At 40.3% G+C, this 10,574-nt stretch overlaps 1 protein-coding gene across 3 annotated transcripts in view; it reads left to right on the plus strand.

The window, feature by feature from the left end:
* sptb (spectrin, beta, erythrocytic) overlaps window positions 1-10,434 on the plus strand; it is a 48,481-nt gene extending 38,047 nt beyond the window's left edge. For all 3 annotated transcript variants that reach the window (XM_044142184.1, XM_044142185.1, XM_044142183.1), the window contains 10 exons: window positions 55-299; window positions 758-896; window positions 1,235-1,319; window positions 1,423-1,619; window positions 1,906-1,988; window positions 2,191-2,254; window positions 2,399-2,649; window positions 4,188-4,361; window positions 7,581-7,623; window positions 7,889-10,434. In XM_044142184.1, coding sequence (XP_043998119.1) covers window positions 55-299; window positions 758-896; window positions 1,235-1,319; window positions 1,423-1,619; window positions 1,906-1,988; window positions 2,191-2,254; window positions 2,399-2,649; window positions 4,188-4,361; window positions 7,581-7,623; window positions 7,889-8,083 — 1,476 coding nt within the window. In that variant the 3' untranslated portion in view covers window positions 8,084-10,434. The remainder of the gene's footprint in view (window positions 1-54; window positions 300-757; window positions 897-1,234; window positions 1,320-1,422; window positions 1,620-1,905; window positions 1,989-2,190; window positions 2,255-2,398; window positions 2,650-4,187; window positions 4,362-7,580; window positions 7,624-7,888) is intronic.
* Window positions 10,435-10,574: the final 140 nt, after the last annotated feature.

Below are 10,574 nucleotides of genomic sequence, written 5' to 3' on the forward strand. Positions count from 1 at the left end.
CTCATTACAATTACATGAATGAGGCCATTATTAACTGCTGTGTCCTTTCTCTAGGTGCAACAGTTCCAGGAGACGGCCTTGAGACTGCGAGCTCAGTATGCAGGGGACAAACAGGACGCCATCCAGGCCATGGAGAGGGAGGTCGTAGAGGCCTGGAAGGGCCTGCTGGACGCCTCTGACGGCCGGCGGGCGGAGCTGGTGGACACGGCCGAGAAGTTCCGCTTCTTCAGCATGGTGCGAGACCTGATGGCCTGGATGGAGAGCATCATCCAGCAGATAGAGACTCAGGAGAAACCCAGGTGTGCACCTTTCAAACCACGCATAACGTAGCAGCCATGACTTGTTAAAGAAAGTTTGTTTTTCTTTTGGATGTGTTTTTTTTTTTTTGTATGTAAGCAGAACACCATTAGTGAAATGTAGAAAAACACTTAAAAAGTTTGGCTCTCTTTTCTTCATTTTAAAAATTCAGCTTTTGTTATCATATTTGCACTCTTTAGTTCTGTATTTGGTTATTCACTCTAGTTTTTGTGAGTCAAATGTGGAATAAAGTGCAACAAAGGTTTAACTAACCCCAGGCATTTATGCATAGTTTATCAAAGGTGCAGCAGTTTCAGAAAGCAATTAATTAGATAAAGCACATTTGCACAGATCAGAAGTATTGTGTGTGCAGTTCCTTTTCCTACCAACAGAGGTAGAAAGGTTTCATGCATTATTCGCTCCTGTTTCTACTTTCAACCCTCTCCTTCTCTTTCATTAGGGATGTCTCCTCAGTGGAGCTGCTGCAGAAGTACCACCAGGGGATCCGTTCAGAAATTGAAACCAGGAGCGCCAAGTTCACGGACTGCATTGACCTCGGCAAGTCCATGCTGACACGCAAGCACCGAGACTCTGCTGAAGTAAGAATGTGCTTAAATGCGGCTCCTTTTCTGCTGTTTGCGTTAGATTTAATTACTTTTCTCGGAACAATTATCCCCAAACAAACTGGGTTGCCTGAAAAAGAAAAAAAATAATTTAAGTCTTCCTACGTTCATCAGGGAGGCTTGAAAAGCAAACACTAATTAGAAATGGATAAAGGCAAAAGAAATTTAAATAAGCAATTGACCCCTGCCTGAATTGAGTTTTCAGTTAATTACTTCACAATGCTAATTCTTAGAGTATAATAGGAAATCTTGTGGTGAGTTTTTTTTTTTATAAGGCTGATATGTAACTGAGACTGTATAACATTTTGTGTCAGATCAAAGAGAAGCTGGTTCAGCTGATGGAGAAAAGGCAGGAAATGATGTTCAAATGGGATGACAGATGGGACTGGCTCCGACTCTGTGAGTAATGCATTCCCCCGATCCCTGACTTAATGATGGAGCAGCATGAGTATCCGCTTTATCAAAAAGCGAGCCATAAAACTATTCCCTCTAATGCTCTCAGTGCTGGAGGTGTGTCAATTTGCACGAGACGCTTCGGTGGCAGAGGCCTGGCTCATCGCTCAGGAGCCCTACGTGACCAGCAGGGACCTGGGCCAGAGCGTGGACGAGGTCGAGAAACTCCTCAAGAGGCATGAAGCCTTTGAGAAATCCACTGCCACATGGGAGGAACGCTTCTCAGCACTGGAGCGCCTCACTACGGTACGCAAAGTTCCTGGACAACACTTACGCAGTTTGTTTTTAGAAACATTACACACTTATTCTGCGGCTGAAAAGCTAAGGATGAATTCAGCCAGTGTTTCTTTTCTTATTTTTCGTGTTGAAATTTTATGTTTTTGTTTGCCACTTACTGCACAATCTAAAGCCTAAAGCAGATATTTCCACAGTGGTCTTGGTGTAAATAAAGAAAAAAATAAAACAGCTTCAGAAATAGTTCTGTTATTTAAGGTGTTGTCAGTGAAGATACCAACAAGTTGCTGTGTTGCAGTTGGAGTTGCTGGAAGTGAGGAAACAGCAACAGGAGATTGAGCAATTCATTAAAGACGAGCAGCGCTCAGATAAAGAAAGCAGGTAAAAGCATATTGAAACCATCAAGTGTGTATAGAAGCACTCAAAACTACTAACATTTTTTTTTTTTTACCTCTACGTGAAAGCGTGTAACTTCTAAAGCAATGTTGGTTTTGTTCTTTCTGGTGGATCTGCTGAATACACCTTAAAACTAATAATAAGAACACAGTGTTTCTCTTTCTCCGTTTTCTTTTTTTCTGCTCAGGAGAGACGACACAGGCTTCGTAGAAGAATCTTCACAACTCTACACTATTGAGGAACAAACCCTGGTTAGTAATACAGCCCCTTATTTCCATTACCTATTTTAATAACTATTTTTAAATAGACTCCTCTTTACTTATACCTTTTTTTTGTTGGATAAAAAAAATAATCTAGTTATGCATTAAAATTTAAAGTATTGTTTCCTGCTACAGTCTGGTGCGATGGAGCCCAGCTCAGGTCAGCTGGATGGAACTGCTGGTGACTCCACGATGCCGATGGTGTCAGAAATGAGAGAGAGCGCCTCTCTGGAGCTGGAGCCCTCTGTGTCGGTTGTGACTCCCAGAGAACCAGAGAGGGCGGCCACCATGCCCTTAGAGACCCAGAGGTCGCAGGCAGTGCTGCAGGAGGGCATGCTCTGCCGCAAACATGACGTGGAAGGCTCCGGAAAGAAGGCTTCTAACAGGTCGGGCACCGCCAAGAAATCCTACATCACCACACCCTCATCATGAGCATCAATAACACGTCTTGACTTAAAATAAATTTTTTTTTAAAAAGTATAATTTTTCTATGTAAAATGATCACACAACATTGGACTTGTTTGCATTTTTTGGGAGATTTTCTCAAAGCTTAAATAGATACGACACCTCCACTAATAATTGGTTCAGTGCTCCTCGGGAGCGTCTTGACAGCGTGATTGGGTTTCCCGACATCAACTCAGCTTCAATGTAGACAACAGTTGAGAAACTTTCAGTATGGCTGAAGTTGGCAGTTTTGAAATGTAATGTCAGCATCATGCTGAGGGCCTGTTCTCCTGCCAGTGCTGGTGGTGCATCATGTCATAAAGTGAATAAATCATTAAAACGTCTTTCAAATTTTCCATCTCAAATTAAAAGTTAGATGGTCAAAACTGGTTTCAGAATAGCTAAAGGAGGCTAATGTTAGCCTTCTAAAATAGCCCCGATTTCAGCTCTGTTAAAAAAATAAAACAGGGTTATGCATAAAAGCTGGATTCCTGCAGGTACTCCAACTGATTTAGATTAAATTTACCATTTCTGATATGACGTTGTTGTTTTTTTTTTTCAAAAACCCAGCCAGAAGCATTCCAGAGAATTGCTGAGAGCAGCAAATAGTCTGAGATTTCTCTGCAACATCACAAGAAAGACATTTCTCCAAATATTTGTGGTGGTGATCCTGCATGTGGGGTTTCAAGTGTGGATTAGAGAAAACTGGCAATAATTCAAATCTTGTTTACCCATTAACGTAGCTGAATGTTGCATAAGCATCCCACAGTGCAGAAATAACATTTCAAATGCATCATTAAAGGGGCAAAATATACTAGTGATGGCAATAATGAGTTCATGCCTCTAATTGGAACTGTACATTTCAATAGATGGTACTGAAACATGCCTACTGTGTGTAGAAAGAACAAAGTAATTTAAAGGGATATGCAACACGTAACATGTCGGGATGTTAGTGTTTTGTCAAAAGGTTTCATCCCTCATTAGGTGTGGATCCAGCATCCGATTACGGGCTGGCACAGCGAGAGCCACATTTGTTCATAAATATGAATACATGAATAATAAATAGCTTGTCAAAAACGCAAGAATTACATCCAATTATGTTGGAAATAGTTCAGTGAAAGTCTGCATTGTCCCTTTAAATGATAGAGAAGAGACAAAATCAACGGCTGCACGTCAGAGAAAATGTCTGGGCTCTGATGGTTTAGGTTTCTCAAGAAAGAATGAACAGGTCAAAACGTCCTGCAATCTGGCGTCATAAAAAATAAATAAAACATAAAATCCATTTTCAGTTCACTAATAAAGGAGCCGAAGGAGATCTGAAGATCCGCATGTCTATGTTCTCAACCTTTCAACTACAGAGAAACTTTTAACGAGCCAGTTTCCCTGGTCGAACATCCGCAAAACTATAACTCTGTGTTACAGCCTGAAATAATCCCGTCAGGTTCTTCATTGCTCCTGCCTTCGTCTCTTTTACTTTCAGGTCCTGGAACAACTTGTACTGCGTACTGAAGCTGGGTCAGCTCTCAGCATACAAGGACGCCAAAAGCTTTGGTCATGGAGTGACGTTTCACGGTGAGGACCCCCTGCCCCTCGGCAACGCCACCTGGGAGATCCTCACCAACTACAAGAAAAAGAAGAATGTAGCAAAGCTGCGGTAAGAAATGTGTCAATCTCCCGTTTCCTCGAAATGGCTTATATTCAAGTAAATACTTATTACAGTATTCAGATGGGATTTGATAAAAAAAAATAATAATAATGTTGGGTTAAAGCTGTCACATATCATTTCTATCCTATCTAAAGTTCTCTGACATAGTATTTTTTTTTTTTTTATTGAAATAAGACAGTCGTGGCAGCTTCTGGAGGATTTCACATCCTTCAGACGTTTCTGAAGCAACCAGCAGACATTCAGTCTCTGGTGAAAGTCACTGCCTTTACCCTTCACCTTCCAGCTGAGAAACAATCCTAAACTTTAACTCTGTGTGACAGCACTACCTGTTGTTTTCAATTACTGTCCCCATCAAACAGATCAGCCCTAGTATACACAGTGCTGTGAACAGGTATTTCTTTTTTATCTCCTTATAGGTTCCTTATGTTTTTGTTGGAGAAAGCCAGCCTGGTTCTGTGTAGAAAAGTCATCGCTGCCCTGATAAATCGCGATTTAACTAAAACACTACATTTTTTGGGAAAAAGGAACCAAATTTCATCTAAAGCACCGCAAGCCTCTCTTGTCTCAGTTGAGGTCAGAGTTCGTCATTGAACAATAATAAAAAACAAAACAAAAAACGATACCAGATGTAAAGTGGTGTGGTCAAGGATCAGTAAGGTGAACAAAAAAAAAACAAAACATCATCAGCCACTAGTTCCAGATTCTTCTGATGACTTTTATTTGTTACTTTTGATTCTGACAACCCCACTGTTTTTATAGCCAATTGGCAACACACCTGCACTTGAGCAGACCAAGCCACAATTAAACAGGTTAAAAAAAACAAACAAAATCTAAACAGAGAAGCAAGAATAAAATTATTAATCTAATTTACAAACTCATCTACATGATAAAATGGTCTGCAAAATAAACCATGTAATACAGAATAACTCAAAAAGTTACTTTAAAGAAAAACAAACAAAGCAATACTCCAAAGAAAACCCTCTAATTGGTAGAACCCAGCAAGGTAATCAATGACATCATCCAACCGTTAAAGCAGGAAACACTGCTCCCATACTCCTGAAGTAGTAGCTTTAACCTACACATAAATAGATGGAAACTGCAACATAATGCTAACACAAACAAACCCGTGGTAATAAGTGAAGCAATGTTGCAAAGTAATGTTTAAATTTAAACATTATGACCAACTGTAGAAAGTATGTGAATTAGAAATAAGAGTGAGGGACAAGTGGTGAACAGAAACTGAACCACTTTGTCACACCGGGCAAAATCGGTATCCTGTGGATTGAGAGGAACACTTTACAACATGTGCAACTTGTTACACCGAACACAAAAGCTACAGACAGCTAGAGGAAGAGAGCGTCATGCCGAGAGTCAAACATTCATGACCTTAAACTCAATTTGGTTATTCTGCTGGACTCAGACCTGTAAGTCTACCTCTGAATGGCTAAAAAAACAAAACAAAAAAATGGATGTTTTGTATTGGCCTAGTCAAAGTCAGGACTTAAACTCAGTTCAGATGCTAGGCTTGGAGCCTTTTAGCATGATCACTTTGCACGTGCCATTAGCTCTTTCACTAATAAATGAAATCATTTGAAAAGGACATTTTGCATTTCCTTAGGTTGTCTTTGATGACAAGCAACCGTCACCAGACATTATGAGAGATTCTGGTCAAACTTAAAACGGGTTACTCTTCACTGAGCAGAAAAATTTGTAAATGGTTCCAAAAAAATTCTACCTTGAGAAACAAATGAATTTTTAAGATGCTTGGTTTCTCCTTAATTTTCTGTGGTATCGCTCAACAACATTGGGCTCCTCTCAGCAGAGAAAGCTATAATTGCAAAACACTCTCGCTTAATAAAATAAACATCAATTAAAATGCCTTTTCTGTTAGACAGAGAGGAGAATCCGAACGAGGAGCGGTGGCGAATAAACGAGACCGAGACAGATGAAGTCAGAAAGTGAGACGTGCGCTGTAAAGAACACGCTTGAAGGGAAAGAGGAACACAGTTAGACAGAAACGCTTTCTCTACTTTTCAAAGCGGGGGCTGAAGACACTCTGCGGCGGGGGGGGTCTGTGTGACAGCCAGTGACGGGGAAGAAGACGGCACGGCTCCAACAAAACATCCCGAAATTCTGGATGCAAATATCGTGGCGCCGTCGAATAAAGGGAAAACCCAGGACGAGGAATTCATCAGACTAACACACGAAATCCCCAGAATGAACCACTTCGGAAAACACGAGCTAAAGCTTGTCAGTCTAAAAATATAATAGCGTGTACAAAAACGTCGTTAAACTTAAGAACCTCTGCATTGAATACCGGCTGAAGGGCCGTAATTCATGAGCGTTATTCTGGTGACATTTTGGAGCTGGAGGGGATTCTTATCAAATGTCAAATAAAGCTTGACGATGCAGCTGGCTCCAGGGAGGGACTGCGAGCCGTCCCACCTGCCTGAGGCCAGGATTACTGGACTCATAAATGTAAAGAAAAGGTTTAATTACTGAGCTGTTGCTGTGGACTTTACCTTCAGAAATAATTAAACACGCATGCAAAAGTATTCCCACCTTTTGAACTTTCTGAGGGGACTTTGTCATGCTAGAACCAAAAACCTCGAGAAAGACCAACACAGATTAACGTGTAATTTAATCTGAGAATAAATCTGGCTGTTTTCTATTCTTCTGGCTGCAGAACTGACATGGATGGTTGATTGAAGCTTAGATCCTTATGGTGTAGTACACTGACCTTTGAGAGAATGGAGAGACTGTAGAACATTTATTTTCCTCTAACTACTCCTTTTCATTCAAAGCTTTTATTTATGTCAGTAGGCGACACGCTCATTTTAAACTGTAAATCAAACAAATGAATAAATAAATAAAATAAATAATAACAATAAAAAAAAAAAGTCTGCTAGAGAACAATCCTGTGACATGAAATCCCAACAAAATACGGTGAAGTTTGTGGTTAAAATGTGACAAAACGTGAAAAGGTTCAATGTGTGCACAAACTTTTGCAGCCATAAAGTTTACCGTATGACTACGGACACGTGACCGCTTGTCGTAATCATAATCATAAAGTGACCGAGACTTACGAAACAGGATGCAGCGATACGACGGAAGTTCCACAGATGTGTTTGCACGGAACAACGTTCGTAGGTAAATAGAAAGCGTTTCATTAAATGGCTTTTTTTTTTTTTTTGCCCCCTTTCGCAGTCTTGGAGATGGCAGCGAGTATCTGTTCCAGTGCAAAGACGAGGTATGTTTCCAAACTGCTGATAAAAATAATGTCTAACTTTCACATGTATTCTCTGAACCACATGACAGTCAGCCTTCAGGGATTAAGCATTAACAATCTCTGACGCTAAGCTTGGCACACAAACACGAGCGTCTCCGCCTGCTAAGCTAAACCAGTCAAAACTACAAGACACAAAAACCACACGCTGCCTCTCTGGGAGGGGGAATTCCCTTCCTAAGCCAACTCCATGTGTGTTTATTTTAATTTATTTTTTATGGTATTCCAGGAGGAGCTCCAGCTCTGGAGCCAGGCCATGGAGAAGGCCGTTCAGACCCTGGCAGCGGAGGAGGCCCCGGGCCCCTCGGGGTCCAAAACCCACAGCCTACCCACCGCTCCCTCCTCCTCAGCTGCCCTGCCTGAGCCCGGCTCTGCCAAGAAAGACAAGGAGAAGAAGTTCAGCCGCTTTGCCAAGAAGAAGTGAATGAACAAGAGAAAAAAGAAAAAGGAGAGCCGCCTGGAGAGGCAGTAGCCTAGGCAACCTGGAAAGAGGAAGTAGTATTTGTGTACGACCAGTAGGAGCAAGCTTTTTATCACCCTATTTCTTTCTTCTTCTCTGTTTTTTTTATATGATTTTTTGTGACAAATAGTGTAGTTTAGGTTGAAAGCCATCACTATTGCCTGTATTTAAGCAAGCCTATGATTATAAAATCCCTTTTTATTTGTATTTAGAAATGCTAAGGTGAAAGAGTAAATTAAAAGCACAGGAATGCTTCACACTCAACCAAAGATTGCTTGTAAAACTTTCATTTTTAATTTTTTTTTTCTTAGTTCAGCTTCAGTATTTTTTTGTACTTTGTTTAGGCATGCTTTGACAAAGCCATATAGGACATTAAGGTATTTTCATCAATTTGCCTTATAAAATGGTTGTGAACTGTAATACTGTGCTGTTTGAGTTCAGAGCACTAAACGCTTCGTACCGACGCAGAGTGAAATACACGATGTTTGAGAGGAGCTTTGTAAAACGCAGTGGGAAAAGGTTTGGAGATGAGGAACGCGTGGCGCAGTGCAGAACGGCGCGCACACACTGCAGGTGTAATTGCAGTTATGCAAACTAAACGCTCTATGCAGCGGGAAGAATCGGAGTGAAGAGATTTTTATTTCGTTTTAGGTTGTTTTTTTTTAAGTGATAGTAGCGGTCATGTGGGTTGAGAGTACCGTCTAACGTACAGGCTTTACTCTCAACTCATCTCTGATAGTTTTGGGGTTTTTTTCTCCCGAATTTCAAATATATTCAACACTTGTGTAACAAACTCTGACTTTCATATGTATTCATTGACATGTATACACGATATATCTGCAGATGCATGGAGTATGTTGTACATTAGTTTGACATGGTGCTATCAAGATATTCCTGAAGCAAGACCAACTTGACATGCCTTATTTGTCACCAACTCACAGTCGCACTAATGAAATGAGTTCTGTTAGCACTCTTCCATCTGTGGGGTGTTTCATAAAGGTGGCTCACATCTGCAGGATTTCTAGTGAAAAAATAAAATAAAATAAAAAAGCCTTCAAACTGACTTGTGAAAGGCTCGGGCTTCTATGAACATCTGGATGAAGCTTGGACTAAAAACACTAAAGAACCTGCATGTCTGGCTACGTCCTGGTAGCTTTCTGTGAGGCCTGGTTTTATGAAGGCAAAGCACGCCGACTAAAAGAAGCTAAAGGAAAACAAATGAATAAGTCGGTGGGAGCTGCCAGCCGTCCACAGCCTAAAGGAGAGAAGAACTCATTGCGCTTCTCTTCTTTTTTTTTTTTTTATCAAGAGTATTCAAAATACAAAAGTGGCAGCATCATGTCATATGGGTTGCGTCGTTTTTTTTTTAGTTTACCCAGGATTTCGTAATAATCATTTTAAAAACTGATCTAATTTAAAAGGAAACTTCAGAGTTGGAATAAAAAAAGCCTTTATGCTTATTAACATTTTATGATACAAATTGTAAAAAAAAAAAAAAAAAAAAAAAATTTAACTCAAATCAATAAAAGCCACTCTTTATGAAACACCCGTCATCTCACTGGCTAGATTTCATTTACTCGATGCAAACAGACAATCAGCAAATAAAGAGTCAAACTAGAACAAGCCAGAATCTAAACCAGTGGCTGTCGCTTCCTTAGATATGATTAGAATAAAAGACTTAAAGAGGACTGGGTGTGGGTCATACAGCAGCGGTATGAAGCTGGGAGTATTTATGATGTGAATGTAACTACACGGTAAAACACTGCATAATGAGGCAAAACCATCAACACAAGCAAACAAGAAAGCTACAGTATACAGGCCATGGGAGTCAGTGTGTTGGCACTGATGCATTTCTCACACTGCTATCCTGCCTCGTACTACAGGCTCTTCACCCCGAGCCACAGTTTAACTCAAGTGACCTCAATAAAAGCCACGTTTAGAAAGTTAAGCGAGACCGTTTACCTCGAGTTTTAATGACCTACATTTAGGACGAACTGATCAAGTGAAGTCTTCTCAAACAGTGAGCATAATGTTAAATTTGTACTAAAAAAAAAAAAAAAAAACACCCGAAAATGGTTTGAATGACTAGCATTGTATGAGTTGGGTTTTTTTTTTTATTGGTCACCATATCTATAATACGAATGTGACATGTCTACTCTCACCTCCACCCACTCCTCATCTCCGTGCCATTTGTGTTCAGTGGTTTTTAATCTGCATTTTGTACTCTCTCTCCAGCTATATAAAATATACAACGATGTTGAGAGAAAACGTCCGGATACATTTTGAGAATAAAGTTTAAAACTAATACCCAGGAACAGTCGGCTGCTTTGACTCTTTCTACAGTTTCAGATGCATTTCTCTCCCCAGCGCTTAGTAAAACTGTCCAACCAAAAATTCAAATTTTGAGTTTTATTCCAACACAAAATGGTGCAGCGCATTAAAGCAGAGCCAGGAA

This window comes from Gambusia affinis, linkage group LG16, assembly GCF_019740435.1.
Source record: "Gambusia affinis linkage group LG16, SWU_Gaff_1.0, whole genome shotgun sequence".
NCBI lineage: Eukaryota > Metazoa > Chordata > Actinopteri > Cyprinodontiformes > Poeciliidae > Gambusia > Gambusia affinis.